The following is a 22,493-nucleotide window of genomic DNA, read 5'->3' on the forward strand; positions in this document are numbered from 1 at the left end:
TGACTCTGAGTGAGACTTAAGTTTTTGTGTTCTCCATGATAATGGTGATTTTAGTGGGTCCTCTCTAACTCATCTATAAGTTTTATTTTACTCATTATTAATGTGTGGGCACACATGTCTCTGCATGCCTGTGAGGGCAGGAAGCAGCTCTGTGGAGTCAATTCTCCCCTTCCACCTTTCCGTGGGTTTTAGAAGTCAGACTGGGTGGTCACGGTTGTGCGGCATGGACCTTCACCCACTGAGCCATCATGCCTGCTCTTTCAGTGTCAGAGGGCTGGAGCCTGGCTTTCACGTTGCCACAGTGTGTAATAGTCATTTGCTTTGTAATCACAACGTTCCCTCTGCCTTCGGTTTCAGAGATTAAAAAAAGCAACGAGTGGGGCCTGTGACTCTATGGCAGCTGTTTGCGAAGGACAGACAAGTTGGCGGCTGGAATTCTGCATCCCCTGCAATTCCAAAATGGTCTTTGTGCCGTGTACAAAATATTCTTAATAAGGCTAAATGAATCAGCTTTCTTACCTCCAGTGCTTATCACATCTTAGTTTTCTTTGTATTTAGACCTTGGATATTTTTTGTTGTTGTTGTTACTTTTCCTAGATTTTCAATAATATTTTTTTTCTTGATGCTGAGCAAGCAGTCCACACAGCACTTAATCAGTGTGTGTGACCATGTATGGTCCCTATTGCTTCTTCCGTTTCCCACCCAGGACCTCTGTCCTACTCCATCCAGTCTTGGCTCCTCTCTCTGTTGTCAGCCGCTGTTCTGGGCTTCATGTCAATTCTGAGCTTATTTTCATCTTATTTATTTATTTATTTATTTATTTATTTATTTATTTATTTATTTATTTTTGGTTTTTCGGGACAGGGGTTTTCTGTGTAGCTTTGGAACTCTGTAACCCAGGCTGGGCTCAAACTCACAGAGATCTGCTTGCCTCTGCCTCCCAAGTGCTGGGATTAAAGGCGTGCGCCACCACCACCCGGCCAATCCTGGGATGACTACCGCTGCCTTCTTTCCCTTGTGGCTGATGGTCTTGTTTTGCTGGAGCACAAACTTTAGCAGCTTTCTCAGGACTGATATGGGAAGTTCAAGTTTCCGAGCTCTTGCCCACTTAACTGTACTTCCTGTTAATTGATAACCTGGCCAAAACGCTAGTCTAAAAACAATCTTCCCGACAAGTTTCAAAATTAGTGTTTTTGGAACTCAGTGTTGTTGAGAAGCCCGATGTGGGTCGGCTTTTAGTTTTCAGGTTAATGTTTTTTTATTGATATTTATTGAGCTCTACATTTTTCTCTGCTCCCCTCCTTTCTTCTCCCCTCCCCACTTCAGTCCACCCCCAAGGTCCCTATGCTCCCAATTTACTCAGGAGATCTTGTCTTTTTCTACTTTCTACTTCCCATGTAGAGTAGATCTATGTAAGTCTCTCTTAGTGTCCGCATTGTTGTCTAAGTTCTCTGGGATTGTGGTTTGTAGGCTGGCTTTCTTTGCTTTATGTTTAAAAACCACCTATGAGTAAGTACATGTGATAATTGCCTTTCTATGTCTGGGTCAAAATAATGTTTTCTAGCTCCAGCCATTTTCCTGCAGAATTCAAGATACGATTTTTTTTTTCTGCTGTGTAGACTCTATTGTGTAAATGTACCACATTTTTCTTATCCATTCTTTGGTCAAGGGGCATTTAGGTTGTTTCCAGGTTCTGGCTATGACAAACAATGCTGCTATAAACATAGTTGACCACATGTCCTTGTGGCTCGATTGAACATCCTTTGGATATATACCCAAAAGTGGTATTGCTGGGTTTTGAGGAAGGTTGTTTCCTAATTTTCTGAGAAATCACCACACTGACATCCAAAGGGGTTGTACCAGCTTGCATTCTTCACCCCACAACCTCTCCAGCATAAGTTGTCATCAGTGTTTTTGATCTTGGCCATTCTTACAGGTGTAAGACGGAATCTCAGAGTTGTTTTGATTTGCATTTCTCTGACGACTAAGGACGTTTTGTTTTGTTTTCCTTGTCAGCACTTGGGTTTCTCTGGAAATGACAGGATGGTGTATTTAGGTGTGGATTTCCCCCATTCTTTGTGTTGGGAAGTACTGGGAATGAAGACTTACGTCTTTAGTTTGGGAAAACTTCTATCTCTTAACCTGGAATTCACTTTTACCTTCTCTGTTTCTGTTATCTCTCTGTTCTCTGGCTATTGTTACCTCAAGGTTTCTCTCTGGTTTCCTAAACTGTCCAACCTTTCGCTATTTCTATCCTACATGCTTGGGCATACACTTAATTTTATTTTTCAGATCTACAGCATTTAAAAATTATTACATTTAATTAACTAATTTGTTAATTAATTAATTGAATATTCCCCCATGTGGGTCTCAGGATCAGACGTAGGTCATTGAGCTTGGCAGCAAAAGCCCAAATCCACAGAACCATCTCGCAGCCCAGATCTATAGCAGTTTTAACTTTGATGATCATATTTTTACTTCTAATTGTTCTTTCTTGTTGGAATTTTTTTCTCAGCATTTTGTTTTTCTGGAAGCCTATTCCTCTTGGATGTGTCTGAAGCTACTCTACTAATTAGTGCTTTCTCCACAATTCTCTCAGTCATGATTTGCCTGTTTCTTCCATGGGGGCTGCTCCGTATCTGTTCAGGTCTTCATTTGTTGGTTGTGGTTCTCCGCCCACCTCTGGTGGGCTCTGGTTGTTGTGTGGGTTCTTGTGCTGTAGGTTGTCCAGTTCCGCTTTCCTGTTGGGTGGGAGGCTAGGTACAGCCTTTGTGTGCCCAGCTGATTCACAGGTAGAGCTGCCTTTGGGGTGCAGCAACCACACCGGCAGCCTGGCTGTCCTCAGACCAGGACCGAGCTACTCTACTACCCTCCCAAGCCGCTTCTTCTTCCAACCCTTTCTTGCTGCTGCTTTTGATTATCTCTGTGTCCCAAACAGGAGACTTTGTCTTCTTAGCTTAGATGCATTCTCTTTGCATACAGACACTTATTAATCCCGCCAACAGCCTTTTAATAGTTCCTTCAGGAGAAGGGGAATGAATAGAAGGGAAATAGGAATGGCCCGCCAGGTCATTTTCAACCCTGTTTTCCCCATATTGGAAAGTTGTCTTGAGCTTAGACGCAGTTTAGTTGACAGAGTCTGCCACGTGTGCACGGGACCCCATGTTGGAGCATCAGCACCATACACCAAGGTATAGTGGCACAAGCTTCACAAGCCTCTAATTCCGGCACTAGGAATGTAGTTAGGAAGATGAGTAGTTTGAGAAGGTTCTCCTAAGCTCCATAAAGTTCAAGGTCAGCCTGGGCAGGAGACTCTGTCTAAACAAATAAACAAAAGATAAAAATGGTCACTGTAAAACAAAAACAAATTGTAAAAGAAAAATGTTCTTTCATCATGCAGAAAAAATATGATTAATATTTATAAACATGTTCTAGCTCCGTGTGTGTGTGTGTGTGTGTGTGTGTGTGTGTGTGTAGGCCAGAGGACTACGTTGTATGTCTTCCCCTGTCATTCTCCATCCTGTTTTCTGAGGCAAGGTTTCCTCACTGAACCTGGATCTTGTCAGTTCAGCTAGGCTGGCTGGCCACAAGCCCCAGGGGTGCTATTACAGGCATATGCTACCGTTCCCTGATTATGTGGGTGCTGGGGCCTCGAACTCAGGCCCTACTCTTCACGTAGCCAGCACTTCATGGACCGAGCTCCTTCCCCACCCTGCTCTCCCTCTCTGATAACAGCGGGAATATGCCAGGCGTTTCTTCTGCTAAGCCTCTTTAAGCAGTAGCTTTACCTACCGTCCTGTGTCATAGCAGGTCCTACCCTGTGTCATCTGAGTCCTGTTTATCGAAAGGCATGCCGTCATCACTCACTGAGCCAGTCCTCTAGTCTCAGACATGAGATAGTTCAGAACCTGCTGGCTATGCCTTTCCCCATACTTGTTCTAGTTTATCTGTTGCTGATAAGAAACTTTCTGACCAAAAGAAATCTGGAAGAGCAAAGAGTCTATTTGGTGTCCTAGTTAGGGTGTCTGTTGCTACAATGGAACACCATGACCAAAAATCAATTCGGAAGGGAAGCGTTTATTTGGCTTACACTTCCATTTCACTGTCTTGACAGGACAGGAACTCAAACAGGGCAGGATTCTGGAGGCAGGAGCCGCTGTGGAGGAGTGATGCTTACTGACTTGGTTTCCAGGGCTGTTCAACCTGCTTTCTTACAGAGCCTGGGATGACAGCCTGGGGTGGCCCCACCCACCATGGGCTGGGCCCTCCCCTGTCAGTCAATAATTAAGACTTGCTAACAGCCTGCTCTTGCTGAGGTGTTTTCTCGACTGTGGTGCCTCCTCTTCAATGACTCTAGTTGACAGAAAACTGACCAATACGTCGGTCTAGTAACAGTCTATCACGAGGGAAGGCAAGGAAGGAACTGAGGGAGAAACTGAATGAGAGATTATGGAGGAAGGCTGCTTACTCTTGCTTGCTAGCCTTGTGACACAGCCCACAGTGGGCTGGGCCCGCCCCACCTCTCATCAATCACAATAATTCCTCACAGACGTGCCCACAGGCCAATCTGATTGGGACAGTTCTTCAATTGAGGGTCCCTCTTCTAGGTGACCTTAGGCTGTGCCAAGTTGGCAAGATGGAATACATAGTACAGTACCTTTGGCAATCTGGGTAAACTGTTAGTGGTGGAATCGCTGGGACAAAATGTGTGTAGAGCCCATCTTGGTCCAACATTCGGGGTTCTTTTGAAATAGCCCCCCTGTAGCTTTCTGGCCCCAGACTCTCACTTGCTCTGCTTCTGGGTTCCCTGAGGTGTCATCAAAGCAGAGACATTAGAAGTGTCAGAATCAGACAGACCTGGGCTGAAACCTGGCTTTGCCAGTTACCAAATGTGAGCCTTTAGGCTGTTTCAGTCAACTTCTCTAGAGCTTTTCCATAAAACAAGGGAATAATTCCCCTTTTCTGGTGTGGTTGTGGTAAGGGTTAAACCAAAAGAAAATTTGCACAAAGCATTTATCCAGCCCTGCAGGCTGAGTGTCAGCCTACCATAGTGGTATCAGACCCACGCCATCCCTGAGTCCAGCCCTGCAGGCTGAGTGTCAGCCTACCATAGTGGTATCAGACCCATGCCGTCCCTGAGTCCACTAAAATCTTTTTCAGGACCACGCTCCAAGTGCCACCATCTCCACCTGTTGCATCAGTTTTATGGCCACATGTCCCATCACATGGAGTTGTGCCCTCATTCCACTTCAAAACATTTTGCTCTGTTGCATATGTCTAGGGAGTGGAAATATCTTCTCCCAGCTGTGCTATTGGTTCCTCACCATGATGGATGAATTAATTTTCATTATTTTTTTTTTGTGGGGTGGGGGAAATAGTTTTTTGAGACAGGTTTTAGCTCTGGCTGTCCTGGAACTTGCCGTTTAGACCAGGCTGGCCTAGAACTCACAGAGATCTACCTGCCTCTTCCTATCAAGTGCTTCGTTGGAGTGTTTAGAGACTGGTGGTGGTGGCACACATCTTTAATCCCAGTACTTGGGAGGCAGATGCAGGTGGATCTCTGAGTTTGAGGCTATTCTGGTAGAACTCGTAGAAGAACTAGTTACAGGATAGCTAGAGCTATTACACAGAGAAACCCTGTCTTGAAAAACAAAAAACAAACAAACAAAAACCCAAAACAAACAAACAAACAAAAGATAAAGGAGATTGACACAGATTTTTGTCATTTGGAGCCATCTGGTAGGTCAGGAGCTGTGACTACGGCTCTCTGTCCTGGTTAATGACCCTGGGAGGACTTGAACCCTCAGTGAAAGAGTTGGCGGCAGAAGAAATCTGCAGGCCCTTGGCTCCTGTCGCGCCATTTTTGGTATTGGCCCCACTAACCAGGCGGAGCTCAGCATGCAGCATCAGGACCTTTGTGTGGCTTTGAGCACTCATCCCTCATCCTTGGTGCTTTCCAGGGAGTGATAAGGTGGTTTGTAGCTAGGAGGGATTTCCTCTGAGCATAGCACGCTCCACAAAGGCCCCATTCACCGCCCTGCACATGTCTCCCCAGTTGCCAGGGGAGATGGAGCCGTGGCCCTGCTTGCACTGCTGCAGATGGCAGTTTCCAGGAAAGGGTCACAGGAGAGGAAGGGACCACCCTGGGGAGAGCTGTTTGCTTCACAGAGTACCCTGCCTCACTTTGTCCCTTGTCTGGGTGTCTTTCAGGAGTCATGGCTGGCTTCAACATGGGAGGAGACCTGAGGGAGCCCGCGGCCAGCGTACCTATAGGCTCCCTGGCAGCTGTTGGCATCTCGTAAGTCCCCCTCTCAGCAATCGGTGTGAGCTGGAAACTGGGAGAGAAAACCCCAGGCAGAAGAGGGGACTCCCCTTTTGTTTTGAGACTGCCCTGGCTGGAATCAACCTATTTCGTATTCCAATCCTCCTTTTTACACTCGGTGGGCTGGAAAATTCACGTCTGCTGGGTTCAGACACTGTCCTTTTATAGCTGCTGCCTGAGAATGCTTCGAAAGGAGGAAGGTCAGGAATACAAACCAAATCCTTCCCTGACCACCCCCCACCCCCGCAACCACCCTGCCTCTTCTCCACCCTCATTTTGAACTTGAGGATTTTTTTTTTTTTAACCACTGAGTTCCCAGGGTCATGGTGGGAACATGGGGACGAAGCATGTTGCAATCATAGACTAATGTCTGCGTCCCGTTCATCAGCTTTCTGAGCTTCTATGAATGTGTGTGTGTGTGTGTGTGTGTGTGCGCACGCGCATGTGTGCGTGACTATGTGAGTATGTAGGTAGGAAGGTGTTTGAGTAGGTGTGGGTATCTCTGCGTGTGTGCACCTTATGAATGGAAGGAGATACTGCCTGCTAGGATGAGTGGCAGAGGCTCAGAGATGGGTCCCTTTCTCCCCATCCTGCTCTCCCAGGGTTGTTGGTTTCTGGGGCTTTTGTTCCCATTGTTCTGCTCTCACCAGCAGAAGGTGACATGGCCTTGGGTCTGATTTTGACCCTCTAGAGTCTTCTGCCATTTCCCCGGTATGGGCAGAAGGATGCATCTGCTCAGCCCTCACTGGATAGATGTGGGAAGGCAGTGAGGCACAGGCAGAGCCCTGATATGAGAAGTTGACGGACTGGTATACCACAGTCCTTTAAAACATTAAAGTATCTACCTGCAAGCGCTTACTGCAGTGACTCCGCTGCTGCCAGCCAGGCACGGGGCTCCAGGCCATGTGTGTAAAACACTGGGAAGAAAATGAAGAGGACAGAAAGAGCTGGGTGCTGGGGAGGAAGAGGAAGAAGGTTCCACATGAGCAGCCTGCCTGGCTTTAGATGGTGTATTCTGTCATTGCCCAGATGGGAAGGGGTGGATCTCGGGATCATGTGACTAATTCTGCCATAAGTGGGCAGCTTGGTGGCAGAGCCAGGTTTGGCTCTGCTTTTTAATTCCCCCTTCTGTGTACTGGTGTGCTTTCTGTTGCTGTGGTAAAACATCATGACCTGCGGGAGGAAAGCATTTATTTCAACTTAAAGTTTATGGACCGTTGTGGAGGGAAGTCAGGTTGGAGGCAAGAACTAAAGCAGAGACAACGGATGGAGGAGCCGTGCCCACTGGCTTGCTCCCCATGCTCAGCCTGCCCAAGGATAGCAGCATTCACAGTGAGCTGGACCCTTTCCCATCAACTAGTAACCAAGAAAATACCCACCACACTTTCCTACAGGCCACAGCCCAACCTTGCAAAGACATTTTCTCAGTCGAGGTTCCCTCTTCCCAGATGGCACTAGCTTGTGCCAAGTTGATGGAATACTAAGTACCTGTTGTCTGTGGTCTAGAGACCAGAGGCCCAAGAGATGACTGGGTAGTTCTTCTGCTGGAGGAAGATGGATGGGCTGGGGGATGGCAGGTCAGCCTGGCCAAATCCTGGTAGCTGGTCTTTCCATTTCCCCACCTCAACATCCTTCTGTAATATAAGAATAAAAACACTACTACCTTGGTCCCAGAGGAGAAAGAGTACAGCATGCAGCTTCCCAGGCTAGCTCTGTGGTGTCATGGCTGGCCTCCTTTCATGACACAGGTTCCCACAGGCTCAGTGGGCTGGAGCCGGGGCCGGGGCTGGGTCGGGGCTGAGGCTGGGCTGGGCTGGGGCTGGGGTTGGGGCTGGGGCTAGGCTGGGCTAGGATCTGGCTGGGGCTGGACTGGATGGCAGCTCTCTCTCTTGGGTTTTGCAGGTGGTTTCTGTACATTGTCTTTGCCTTCCTGCTTGGTGCCATCTGCACCCGAGAGGCCCTCCGCTCTGACTTTCTGATAGCTGAGAAGGTGGGTACCTCCTGTGTTCCCCAAAGGGCTCGATCTGCAGGGCTGGTCCCATGAACACACAACTGTAGCTCTGACTGGGAGTACGTGTTGTCTGCAGCCCAGGTCCAAACCAGGGTCTAGAGGACAGGCATGTGAAAAATGTGTAGTATCTGTCCACGGATCCTTAGGATGGTCCCCAGATTCCAGCATCCAGAGAGGGACACGGATGCAGAAAATAGGGTCTGGTCATTTTTCATGTAAAGAAATCAAGGCAAAGGGTGGAGGAGGCAGCTCATTGGTAAAATGTTCACAGTGTAAGCGTGAGGCCCCGAGCTGGCCCCCAGGATCCATGTAAAATGCTGGCAGTGCTGACTGACACATGCTTGCAATTCTAGCACTGGGGAGGGGACACAGGGAGATCGCTGGGGCTTTCTGGCCGACCAGTCCAGCCTACTTAGTGAGTCCAGGTCTCAGTGAGAGACCCTGTCTCAGAAAAACAAGGAGGAAGGCCAGAAAGATGGCTCAGCAGGCTAAAGTTGGTTCTGCCAAGCTTGCCGACCTGAGTCATGTCTCCTAACTCACATGATGGAAGGAGAAGGGTGAGGATTTGTTCTCTTACCACACATGTTCCATGGTGTGAATATGCATGTGTACACACACACACACACACACACACACACACACACAAAATGTAAGTTTAAAACACATGGAAAACAAGTGGAGAGCTTCCGAGGCCAACACCCAAGGTTGACCTCTGCCTGCCACATACTCACATGTGCCTGTTTGTGATCAACGTGAGGAGAGATGGCGGTGGTGGGGCAGGGTATCAGAGAAGGAGACAGAGACACACATGGAGGACGGGGATATCAGAGCAGACAGAAGAATGCTGTACTTTAAATTCCCATCTATACAGTTCTTATATTTTTGCCAGTAGCTTCAGCTGCTACCTGCGAGTGCTGCCCTAAAGATGAAAGGAAGGCGAGGGAGGGGAGGGGTGCAGTGAGCAGGGAGGTGGGGAGATGCAGTGAACAGGGAAGAGGGGGAGGGGTGCAGTGAGCAGGGAGGTGGGGAAGGGAGGGGTGCAGTGAACAGGGAGGGAAGGAAGGAAGGGGTGCAGTGAATAGCAGGGAGATGGAGGAAAAGAGGGGTGCAATAAAGCGCAGGCATGACATGGAGGCAGGCAGGCTCCCCTGCGAAACTCAGCAACTCTGGGTTGGTCCGGCTGTAACATCTTTGTTTCTGGGCCAGATTAGTGAATTCCTTGAGTTCCATAGCTTCATTTACAGACTGGAGGTCATGTGACACCAAGGATGCTTATTTGGCATGGCTTAAACTCACAAGGATAAGATTTTCTCAAAAATCCCCTAAAACTCCCATTGTGCCTCAAGTTCATGGAGGAAGAGCAGACTCTGAAATTCCCGTCATTTCCCGAGAATGGTGGCCAGTTAGGAAGGGTCTCTTGAGACCTCCAGCACTATCCTCTGGTGTGACGGGCACAGAGGGTCAGTGATGGCTGAAACCTGCCGCAGGAGGCACAACTTGCTTTTTAAAGATGTGCTTCAGTTTGGTCTCCACAGTCACGTGGGTCTCTTTACACTCCAGTAGAGGTGCACCTGTTTTCAGAGGTCATGACCTTGGTACAAAAACAGGATGGGAAGAGAAAAGAGCTCAGGTCAGGAAAGAGCTGCTAAGAGCCACAAATCTCAGGGAAGGAACGTTTGTCCTCAGTTATGTACACACACACACACTCACTCTCACACACTCACATGGACTTGCACACACATGGCTTCATCTTGAGTTTGACCCTCATCGGCCTCTTCTGGGTAGACTGAGGAGCGTGGCCGCAGTTGAGAAACTGAAAGCCACAGGAAGCCACTGAGGTCTGAAAGGAGGCTTCGCTAGGATACCCGTTTGCTGCTTGTCTGCAGCTGTGTGTGTGTGTGGGGGGGAGCAGCTGGCTTGTTCCACCTGCCGCTAAAGCATCTTCCTCTCTAGAGGCTCCCTCCACAGTTCTCCTTGACCCAGTGGAGACTCTGGTCTGGAGAGAGGGAGACATTTCCCGCTGGGGTGGGGCTCAACTTCCTCTACTTTGGAGGGAAAGCTCAGCGTGGACGTGGAAGGGGATTTGTCACCGAGGAAGACCATCACCATCACAGCACAGGTCAAAAATACCTCCAGAGGCACAGGCTGTAGCCTCAGTAACCTATAGCCTGAAGGTCCTCACTCAGTAATGAACCCCAACAGAGGGAACTCCCTTGGGAATACCGCCTGTCTCAGGTGGTGAGACAGGCAGGCAATGCCATTTGGCAGCACCCTCTGTGCAGGCTTGACTATGGTGTGTAGGGTGTGTGCATATGTGTATGTGCCAGGGTGGAGAGTGAAGCACGGGCTTTGGAGGGTACCCAACCGTTTGCTGGGATAGGCAACTGAAAGGCCCATGAAGAAAAGCAAGTGACTGTTCTTGGTTCTCAGCAGATGCAGTGCATGAGTGGACAGGGGTGGACCAGCAGGGAAAACTGCAAGAGCATGGCAGCATCCTCTTCCCAAAAGATCCCACAGGATCTTCCCCCAGACATCTCCTCTCTTTCCTAGTCTCTCTCCCTCTCCCTCTCCCCTTCCCTCCCCTCCTCTCCCCTCCCCCCCTCTTTCTCACTCTCTCTCTGGATCTGACTCTGTTGCAGCTGCAAACCCTACATTCAGCCAGTTGGTTGGGTCATGTGACCTTACCGCCAGAGCCCAGAGAATTTCAGCTTCTACAATGTAGAGGTGTCTTACTTTGACAGCCCATGGTCCTGATGTAGCTCAGGTTCACATCTCAGTGAAGTCTTGGTTTTAGGCTGGGCTGCATCTGCCAGAGTTCTTCAAAGTCACCCGCAGACACAGAGAAGCAGGCTTAGGACATACGCTCTTTTGTGACTTGTGTCCCCTCCCAGGGCTTTCCATCAAACAGTTCCCTTGGGTGGCTGCTGGCTTCCCTCAGACCTTTACCATGGGTGCCTGGTCAGCTGACCTGTGTCTGTTGGGCTTTCCTGAAGCCTCTCTGCTCTATTTCTAATTCTTCGTCTCCCCAGCCCAGCTTTCCCATGCCAGAGGAACTTTCCCCCGGCTTCTGCTTTCTTCAAATGTTTTACTGTATATGGCAGTTGTGAAATAGCCTTTAAATTACTGTGTGACACACGGCAGGAAATTATTAAATTTTAACCCCTCACAGGTGGAGATATTTTATCTTAGGGACACTTTGCCCCCGCCTTGCATCCTCCGTGTTTAATCCAGTTAGAAAGGGGTCAATCCCACTATTCTCTGAGACAGAGGACCTGCCTAAAAGCAGTATTGCGGGAATAGATTATGTTATAAACACTCACTCTAGGAAGCAAGTGTTTATAACAGGCCAAGAGGGCCAAGAACCCTAAGATGCCGGTTCACAGGATAAGAGCAAGTGAAGGAGGAAGAAGACACTGAAGGGTCTTTGTTACAGAAGGAAGTCCCCCGGAGTCAACCCTAAACCTTTAGGTCGGTCGTGGCTTCATGTATAGAGCCCATGGCAATTTCGCTATTCTATGCTGTGCCTGGGATGGACAGAGCCCATGGCTGGTGGGTGGTTGGAGCATCTGCTGAGCGCCCCCCACAGTGCCCCCCACCAGCTGAGCTTTCCTCTGCTCATGTCACAGGCAGCACCGCCTCTCAGAGGCCAAACCGACTGCCTCTTTGTGGGAACTGGCTATCAAGCGGAGGCAGGATTTGGCAGCGTGGAGGCATTGCCTTCTTAGTTCACTTGAACGTGAGGGGGCATTGGGGTGTCCCCCACAGTAACATCCAGGGGACACAGGAATTAGATGGGGCACACGAAGTGGGGGAGTCCTACTGTGGCTGAACAAAGCAGACACCGGGAGTAACGGTCAGGAGCAGAGAGCCATATGTAATATCTGCAATGAATGAATTACTCCTATCCTTCGTCACCAAAATATAATTTAGGGTTGTTTGCGCCCATATAATCCTTTAGAGAGGTAGTGTTCTGTGATGGCAAGGATGTTGCCTTTTTTTTTTTTTTAAGAATTATTAACACACATTTGCTCAAAATAAGGTCTCGTTTCCATGTCTACCAATATGTTTATCAAGCTTTCAGTGCAACATTAATGTGACAAAGGGTAGGCCCCGTGGGAGCTGAGAACAAAGCTGGGAACAAGTCCTGAACATATCTGCGATGCCTGCTGCGCCCTCACCGAGCCAGGACAGTAACCGTAGTCGGTGCCTGGGTGGATGATGGCCGTAAAAGAAAAGCTAGGATCCCGCTGAGGAAGAGGTGGATTGTAAGAATTTTATCATTTATCTCAATGTAAGGGCCAGCATTTTAGCTAATTTACAAAATTAGATGAATAATAGTTTTATACAAAAAGTAGTAAGTGAGCAGACCGTTCTAAACCCAGAACGCAAACTAGTCGTTGTGCTTGGGCCACCCCTGCTCCAACCCCAGCCCAAGGTTCTGCAAGAATCCCAGGGTGTATCTGTGGAAGGCAGCCCAGGATGAAGTCACCAGTTACAGAGATCACGGAGCCAGACACTGACCAAGTTCCTGGGGCCCAGCCAGCACTGGAGACATGCAGACTAGAGAGTCTCATTCCGGTGGAAGGTATGCTTTAAATGAAAAATATTACATATGCACACACACATGCACACACAGAGAGGCATGCACACACACATGCACACACAGAGAGGCATGCACACACACATGCACACACAGAGAGGCATGCACACACACATGCACACACAGAGAGGCATGCACACACACATGCACATGCCTGCATGCACATATTCTTCTGGACGCCCAGTTTTCACATCTCTACATTCAACCCCTAGATTAAAACATTTTTAGAAAAAAATCACAAAATTGCTGGGTGTGGTGGTGCACGCCTTTGATCCCAGCACTAGGGAGAGAGAGGCAGGTGGATCTCTGTGAGTTTGAGGCCAGCCTGGTCTACATAGTGAGTTTCAGGACAGCCAGACTATATAATAAGACCCTACCTTAACACCCTGATCCCAACTGCATCTGTTCTTAAGATAACTTTTCTCTTCATTGGTCCCGAACAAATTCAATCATTAGCATTAGGTATTACATAGAGTAATATAGAGGTGAGTGAGAGTATATAGCAGGATGTAGGTAAATTATAGCTAGATATTTTGCCATTTTATATCAGGCACTTGAGCATCCAGACTCAGATACCCTTGGGGTCCCAAAACCCATCCTCCTTAGACACTAAAGGATGATTTCCTAGCCTTTTGGGTAAGAAGCAGTCAGATTTCTGAAGGACAAACCATGCCTGCCTTATGAAACGTGTACTCCAGGAGTGAGGGTAACGGATGAACGGTGCTGTGCCCAGCCATGCACACTGAGCACACATTAGAGTTACCTGGGAGGCTTTTTACAAATCAGTAGCTGTGTCTCGCTGAGCACTCATTGAGTCAGAGTCCCTGGGGTGATTCTCAGGTCAGGGCAGGAAAGAGAATCACTGAGTTAACATTAAAAAAAAAATTTTTTTTGATAAAACAGCTTCTTCTTCTTCTTCTTCTTCTTCTTCTTCTTCTTCTTCTTCTTCTTCTTCTTCTTCTTCTTCTTCTTCTTCTTCTTCTGTCGACAACGTAGGATGCATTTGGCAGAGAAGACGCAAAGCAAGTTTACAGATAGTTCCTCTCAGAATGGCTGGGGAAACACTCACAGAGGCAGATTCCCTAACAGTTGTGTAAACTAGCCAGGGCTCAGACCTTGTCAAGTGCTCAGGCTTCAGTAACGCCAGCCTCTGCCGCGGGTAGAGGCTGAGATACGATTCCGCTGAACTCCTAAGGAGTGCAGGGCTCACGGGTGAGATAAACCGTGAACCTGATGAATTCTACCTCAGGGGAGAGAAAAGCAAAATGTTAGCAGAGCGCATGAAGTGATGGGAAGCATTGCTAGCCGTGGTTTCTAATAATAAGGTGGTAAGAGAAGGGGAGGACAAGCCTGGAAAACCCATGGCATTGAAACATGGGGCAAAGGATACCCAACTGGGGCCATATGATGCTGGTGGGCGGGAAAAACAGACCACAAGGAACTAAGGACAAGATGGCTCTGTAGTGGGCCACACTGACTCTGTTCAGACTCTGACTGCCTTACTTCCCATTTTGCTGGTTATGAGACCCACATTTAATATTCAAAAACTCAAAGGGCCAGGCCCTTTCTTGATGCCCCTTTGCAGCCCTAACAGGTCATGTGACAGAGATGAGGTTGATGGACACTAGAAGCCATAATAACGAGATGGTGAGGGCCATCAGCAGGATGCAGGGTGCAGGATGAAGGATGCAGGATGCAGGATGCAGGATGCAGGATGCAGGATGCAGGGTGCCGACAGTACCCTGGCCAGACTGTTCCTAGTGGGGACTGTGAACCTCCCGTGCCCTGCAGATAGACTCATTTCTTTTCAATTTAATTCTAAGGGGAGGGTCACATTCACAGAAGTCAGAGGACCACTTGGGGGTTCCAGAGATCAAGCTGGTGGCTGGGCTTACAGCAAGTGCCTTTATCTGCTGAGCTTCTCAGCAGCCCTGATTGTTGTTCTTAAGTGCTTTCAAATCAAGAAGCCTGATTGGTACAGGGGTTTATCAATCAGATTATTTTAGTGATAATCTGTGAAACAGGAAGTAGATTAACTAGGACCTTGGGTTCAGTGTGACTAGACCATGAGGACTTAGTGCACTGCTGCAGCAGGATAATGAAACATAGATGCTCTAGTTTGCATCTCTACTGCTATGATAGAAAAGGGCTCATTTGCCTACAGGTTTCAGTCCATCAGCAAGGAAAGCCAGGGCAGGGGCTTGGAACAGACATCAATGGAAGGACCCTGCTTGCTGCCTTGCTCAGATCGCTCTCATATGCAACTCAGACTCAGCTGCCTAGGGATAGCACTGCCCACAGTGGACTTGGTCTTCCTGCATCAATTAGCAATGCAGAGAATGTCTCATGGCCACAGGCCAACCTGATCTAGGCAGCCCCCACTTGAGACTTCCTCAGATAACCCTGGATTGCGTCAGGCTGACTCCTGAAGCTGACTAGGGTGGTGGGAGATGGAGAACCTTTATCCAGAAGGCTGTAAGTGACCAAGCTGAAAGCTCCATCTAACCATCGGTCATGTTTATGCAAATAAGCACTTGAAGTACACAGTTTGAGTCACTATGTCTGAGGTAAGGCAGTACGGGGAGGGGCTGCAGGTTACACGAAAAGAGAGGCTTCTTGCAGTCCAGATGAGGATTTGTGAGATAGGTTCATGGCTCGCCCAGGGTCGTGGACAGCAGCGCTGGTCCTCTGCGAGTTGGCACCAATGGCAACAGCTTCATTCTCTCTTGTTCTGCCTCTTGACCCCTGTGCGATGTGTGGGTTGTAGATTACATCAACTAATTAATTCACCATTTATATACCTCTGTTGGGCACTGAGAATACTGTTGTGAAAGATTGTGAGGCCTGCCTACCTGAAGACAGCAGGTTGATAAAGGAGACTGTGATAGGCCTGTCCTGTCCCCACGCCTCATAACTCTGGGGAACAGCCACTGTTAGGAGGAGACGTGATGAGAGATGTCTCATAGAGGAGATGGGGTTTGTACTGAGCCTGTTTGTTTGTTTTTGTTTTCAAGACAGGGCTTCTCTGTAGCCTTGGAGCCTGTCCCGAAACTAGCTCTGGTAGACCAGACTGGCCTCGAACTCAGAGTTCCGCCACCTGCCTCTGCCTTCCAAGTGCTGGGATTAAAGCCATGTGCCATCACCTTAAAAAAGTATGTGTATATGTGTGTATACAAATGAGTTTATGTGCACGCAGATGCCTGTGAAGGCCAAAGAGCATCAGATCCCCTGGTACTGGGGTTACAGGCTGTTATTAGATGCCTGATGTGAGGTACTGGGATCTGAACTCAGGTCCTCTGCAAGAGCAGTAAGCACTCTAACCACTGGGCCACCTTGCCAGCCCCCTGGTACTGATTCTCGATGCCCAGTGTTGAAGATTAAGCAGATTAGGGAATGTGGTCCCAACACTGCTGTGCAGCAGGTGTGGGCTGGGGGAGTCATGAACTGTGCAGGGTCCGTTTATCCACCAATAGGAGTTGTAGTTGGGGCTTTAGGATCCGGGTTCAGTTTGTCACGCTGGCAGGGACTTAGGGCATCACTTAGAAAATACAAGAGCCCAACTGGACTCCTAGCCAGCCACTAGTTCTCAAAGTGTGGTTTCTAGCCATTGGTTTCAACATTACCTTGGAACCTTCAGGAAATCCATATTCTTAGGCCCCCCTCAACACCTTCTGAATCTGAAATGCGAAGAACAGGGCCCAGAAACCGGTGGTTCAAGAGGCACAGAGATGAATCCCATGCCTGCCCGATTTGAGAACTAGTATGCAGTCCATATGAGATATGAACTAACATGAAATCGTGGGCAAAGGGGAGTAGGCGGGGGAAGGGGGACTCTAGCCTCCAGGCTGAGCTGGGGGAAGCTGGACAATGGGAAGGTATGCCAGGGGCCAGGCGTGGTCTGACTGGCATAGCAGGCCTGTAGTCTCAGAGCCTGGGAGGTGAGGGAGGGGTATTGTGAGTTAAGGACAGTTTGGACCTGCAACAAGACTATCTCAGTGGACAAAACAAACCAACAAACTTAGCAAGCACCAGGGTTAGACCCTGGAAGCATCAGAGGCTCATCTCTGGCTGTGTGGTCCTGATGACTTGATTTGGAATTCTTGGAACGCATGTGAAAAGCCAGATGAATTGTCACATGTCTGTGATCTGAGCTGCGGCCAGATGGAGGAGGAGGAAAGAGAACCCTCTAGGAGTTTGCAAGTCATCTAACCTAGAGTACACAGTGCAGAGGCAGGCAAGAGAGACCCTGCCTCAAAGTGGACAGTGAGGACTGATGCTCCAGGTTGACTTCTGACCTGCAAGGTGTAGGGGGCACAGAGAACCCTACAAAGAGAGTAAATATTCATACATTTCTTTAAAAACAGTGTTGGTCATTGAATAATTATATTAGTAAGATTCCAGTCACTATCATACGATGCCTGAGATAGTTAATTTATAAAGACAAAAGTTTGGGTCGGTAAGATGGCTCAGCAGGTAAAGAGCCACTTGCAGTCAAACCGAGTGGTTTCAGTTTGATCCTCAGGACCCACGTGGTAGAAGGAGAGCACCAATTCTTACAAGTTTTCCTCTATTCTCCACATGCCTGTCATGGGATGCACCCACACATCTCCACAATGAAATAAGTAAACTGTAACAGAAGTCTTATTTTGCTTTGGTTTGGTGGGGGAGTCTTATTTCGTGACCTATTGTTTTGGGCCTCTTGTAGGCATGTCAATGGCTACAGGAGCAATGACTAAAAGTGGGTAGCATGGCAAAACCGTCTTCTTAAAAGCAAAAAACGGGCCTGAGACCTCATCATCCCCTTGGAGGGCTCAAAACTCCCACCAGGCCCTGCCTTTGAGAGTCCCAGTACTGTTCAGTAGGTGCCGTCCTGGGGTGGGGTGAGGGCAGGCCCTAGCACAGAGGCCACTGTGGGACATTCAGGATCAGCCTGTGGTAATGGTGGAACATCTGCCTCACATAGGTGTCCCTGGTTGGCTTCCTCTTCCTGTTGGGCTTGTACATCTCATCCCTGGCTTCCTGTATGGGGGGACTCTATGGAGCCCCCCGGATCCTGCAGTGCATCGCCCAGGAGAAAGTGATTCCCGTACTGGCCTCTCTGGGGCAAGGGGTGAGTGACTCATTTGTATACAGGCGCTCTCTCTTTCTCTCTCTCCCTCCCCAACAATCCCTCCCTTCCTCTCCCCCTCCTTCCCTCCCTCTCGTGGCTTTTCTGGTGTGTCTCTGCTCTCTGGGGTGGGGCAAAGTGGAGTGCAGAGGCTATATCTTTCAGCCCTGTCCCTGGGTGGGTTAGCTGGTTACTTAAATAAAGCATCTTACATATCATAGCCTCCCAGCTTCCAACAGAGCCCTTTCCCTCAATAAAAACAAATCCAAGACCCTCCAAGTTTAGCATAAAAGAATCTCTCACTTAGGAGAAGAGGCCCTTGCAGCTCTGTCTTTGCCACAGGCTCAGTGTGTCCTGGGTGGTAATGGTGATGATAGTGATGGTGGTGGTTTTGGTAGCAATGATGGTGGTGGTGATGGTGGTAGTGGTGGTGATGGTGTTGTCCTTGGTGGTGATGGTAGTGATGGTGGTGGTTTTGGTAGCAACGAAGGTGGTGGTGATGGTGGTAGTGGTAGTGGTGGTAATGGTGTTGTCCTTGGTGGTGATGGTAGTGATGGTGATGACAACAATGGCAGAGGTGACGACAGCCATCACTATTTGATGAGGCTCCATACTCTGGGCTCTCTGTGAGCTATCATGGACCAAATTGTAACTGATCCTGAATAATTTGATTGAGTGATGGCTGGGATGGACAAAAGAGACTTTCCTAGAAACCAATAGAAATAACGCTGGGAATCCCACTTCTCTATATTGTGGTTTATAAGCTATACTTTGTTTGTTTGTTTGTTCATTTGTTTTTTGTTTTCTGAGGCAGGGTTTCTCTGTGTAGCTCTGGCTGTCCTGGAACTAGCCCTATAGACTAGGCAGGGCTCAAACTTGGAGATCCATCTGCCTCTGCCTCCCGAGTGCTGGGATTAAAGGCGTGTGCCATCACCGCTTGGCCTATACTTTGTTTTTCTATTCTTAGTCCTTTCTGATTTCAGCCTCATCCCCTGTAATTTCTCCTCCTCCACCCCACATTGGATTTTTGAGACGAGGTCTCACTGTATAGCCCAAGATCACCAAAATTTGCTAGAACTCTTTGGCTGCATGTTTTTATTTATTTGTGTGTGTGTGTGTGTGTGAGAGAGAGAGAGAGAGAGAGACAGAGAGACAGAGAGAGAGACAGAGAGACAGAGACAGAGAGACAGAGACAGAGAGGTGGGTGGGGAGAGCATGTGCTAGAGTGCACACATGTGGATGTGGCCAGGAGGACAGCTCTTTGGAGTCAGTAGTCACATCCTTCCACCTGGGGATCAAATTCAGGTCATCAGGCTTAGCATCCAGTGCCTTCACCCACTGAGCCACCTCAGTAAGCCCTGTTTGTTTCTTGAAAGAAGCTTGCTTGAAACTTACAATCCTCCTGCCTCCACTACTTGAGGGCTGAGCATGCAGGCACTCATAACCACAGCTCCCTCTGTTTCTTATCCCCAGTGGACATGGACCAGGAGGAGCAGTCGTTGTTACTTCAAGATCAGACATTGATATATCAGACACCTTTATTCTACTTTTATGTGTCTGGATGTTTTGTGTGCTACTATGTATTACTCGCATGCTTAGAGCTCACAGAAAGCAGAAGAGGGCATCTAACTCCCTAACTAGCTATAGGAGGTCATGAGCTGCCAAGTAGGTGCTAGGAATTGAACCGGGATCCCCCAAAAGAGTAGCCAGTTCTCTCAGTGGTGAGCCATCATCCCAGCCCTTCATTTAGCATTTTTTAATGAGTACCATGAACACAGAGTTCAAAACTAGAAATTATATAAATGGTGCCCACTGGGAATTTCTCCTCTGTGAACCTTTCTGCCTACTGTCCTAACTGTAGCCTTGTCCTTCAGGCACTGTTTTCTCTACGTTTTCATGGTTGTTGTTGGTTTTTTGTGTGCGTTTCTGTTTGTTTCTTTTGTGGTTGTGGGAATTGAATAACCCTTGTCTCTGTGTGTGTTTGTGTATGTAGTATATATCATACATGTGTTTTCTGTGACCACTCAATCACTCTATATTCCATCTACTGACTGTCTGTCTGTCTGTCTGTCTGTCTGTCTGTCTGTCTGTCTATCTATCTATCTATCTATCTATCTATCTATCTATCTATCTATCTATCTATCTATCTATCTATCGAGACAGAGTTTCTCTTTGTAGGCTGTTCTGGAATTCTTTGTAGACCAGGCTGACCTCGGGCTCACAGAGATCTACCAGCCTCTGCCTCTCGAATGCTGAGATTAAAGGTGTGGTGCCACCATGCTGAGCTTTATTTTTACTTTAAAATTATTATAAATATATATGTGTGTGTGTGTGTGTTGTGTCTGCATGTATGTCTATGTGCCACTTGCATGCAGTATCCATGACAGTCACAAGAGGGCATCAGATCACCTGGAACTGGAGTAACAAATGATTGTGAGCTGTCAAATGGGCACTGGGAATGGAAACCAGGTCATCTGGAAGGGATCAAGTGCTCGTAACTACTGAGCCATCTCTCTAGCTACACCACTTTATTTTTTGAAGCATGGTCTCTCACTATACAGCTATGGTAGCTGGCCGGTGAACTCTAGGAATCCCATTTTGGTGTCACCAGCAGTCTGTGTTGGGTGACAGGTGCAAGCCTGCATGCCCAGCTTACATGCGCATTGGGGATCTAAATTCAGGTCCTCACGGTCATGTGTCAGGCATAACCAGCTGAGCCATCTCCTCAGGCTCCCCATTTGTTTTTCAAACAAATGCTTCTAATTTCACACAACAGACAGTTCTCTCAGTATATTGTTTATTTTATAACTTGCATTTTAAAAATTTCATGTAGTTTATAAATTCATCATTTATATTAATGTAAAGAGGATTTTCTCATTCTTTTTCCTCTATGTTGGTGTGACTTAGTCTATTTAGTCAGTTCCCTGTTGACTGATACACGAGTGCCTTCCAGTCAACAGTGCTACAGTGGGTAATTCTCTCTTCCTACTGCTACAACTGTATGTGTATAGCTTACATCTGTATTGGCAGATGCTTTGAGTAAATTTTTGTGTGTGTGATTTTTTTTTTATTTCTTTACTCCTTGGAAATTTTATACATATGTGCAGTGTACTTTGCTCATAGCCACCTCCAACTCTCTCTCCCTCCCCTCACCCGAGAAGTCTCCCATTTCATGTCCTTTCATCTTAGTCCTGGGAGTGCTGCCTGCTGGAATGTTGACTGATCTTATTGACTTCATTTTGTGCAGGTAACCATAATTGCATAACTACGGCGAATGCCACAGCCATGCCAGGTCCAGATGACATACACAGCCCTCTTCACCATCCTCTGACTCTTACATTCTTTCCACCTCCTTCTCTAAGATGTTCTCGTAGCTTGGTGATGGATGGTTGGTGTAGAGTCCCATTTAGGGCTGAGCAATTAATAGTCACAGATGTTTATGTGTCTCTGTGTTGACTGCTGCCCACTACAGAAAGAAGAAGAAAGATTAAGAGCAGCACCAATACCTAAAAATAAATATTTAGAAGGCAGTTTGACAAAGTGTCTGTTTATCAAAACAACGACAGTAGGTTCTCCCCTTAGGGCCTATGACCTCCCCAGCCATGGGCTTTTGAGTAGCTTAAAGTGCCAGACTTGAATTCTTCTATGTGGAGCAGTCCTCAAATCCAATCAGAAAGTGGTTGGTAACCTCCATAGAAGCCATGCCACTATGGCTCCAATGCGTATATCTTTGTATGGTCACATTAGGGTTCACTGCTAGGCAATACCATTGATAAGTTTTTTCTCCCAGAAGCCTGCAGAGCATCTTTTGGCACTATTCTAGTGGGTAGGAAGTTCTGAGATTAGCTCCAGCTTTATTCTCTATGTCCTGAAACCCAGATGTGGTGTGTCTTCAGCCACAGGTCTGACCGACTCTATTGGTTACTTTTCTGGTCCTGTAGTAAATTACCATGACCAAAAGCAATTTATGGTCGAAGGGATTTATTTTTGTTTACATTTTTTTGTTCAATAACCCATGACTTCTGGGAAATTATTGTTCACCTGTGCAGCATGGACATGGGTTACTTGTGTTCAAACTCCTTCTTGAAAAAAAAAAAACTATATACTTAAATTAGCTTACAGAGTAGCAGGTCTGCTACTGCCTGCCTCTGCCTCTCAAGTGCTAGGATTAAGGGGTGCACCACTACAACCCAGCTTCTATGGCTCATTGTTAAGTGAAATGTTTTGCCAGTGTACAGCAGAAATGGCCTTTGAGGATACCAAGATTTGTGTTCCCTTTATCATGAATGAAGTTGATTATCTCTTCCTGTTTTGTAGATGTCTGTATGTTTTTCTGCCATTCGGGTTGTTTTCAATTTCTAGAAGCTCTTTGTTAGGAAGGCTAACTCTGTGGCCTGTATTACAGATATTTCTCCCTGTTTGTCACGTGTCTTTTTTTTTTTTTTTTTTTTTT

The 22,493-nt window shown here is 47.6% G+C and overlaps 1 protein-coding gene across 4 annotated transcripts in view; it reads left to right on the plus strand.

The window, feature by feature from the left end:
* Slc12a8 (solute carrier family 12 member 8) overlaps positions 1 to 22,493 on the plus strand; it is a 158,718-nt gene that overhangs the window by 89,077 nt on the left and 47,148 nt on the right. For all 4 annotated transcript variants that reach the window (XR_007594962.1, XM_050159911.1, XM_050159913.1 and 1 more), the window contains 3 exons: positions 6,211 to 6,298; positions 8,225 to 8,312; positions 17,897 to 18,043. Coding sequence is in view for 3 of the 4 variants with exons in the window: in XM_050159911.1 (XP_050015868.1) it covers positions 6,211 to 6,298; positions 8,225 to 8,312; positions 17,897 to 18,043 (323 nt within the window). In the remaining variant the exon portion in view is untranslated. The remainder of the gene's footprint in view (positions 1 to 6,210; positions 6,299 to 8,224; positions 8,313 to 17,896; positions 18,044 to 22,493) is intronic.

The sequence above is a fragment of the Alexandromys fortis genome, unplaced genomic scaffold (genome assembly GCF_014885135.2).
Source record: "Alexandromys fortis isolate MF-2015 unplaced genomic scaffold, M_Fortis_MF-2015_v1.1 scaffold_119, whole genome shotgun sequence".
NCBI lineage: Eukaryota > Metazoa > Chordata > Mammalia > Rodentia > Cricetidae > Alexandromys > Alexandromys fortis.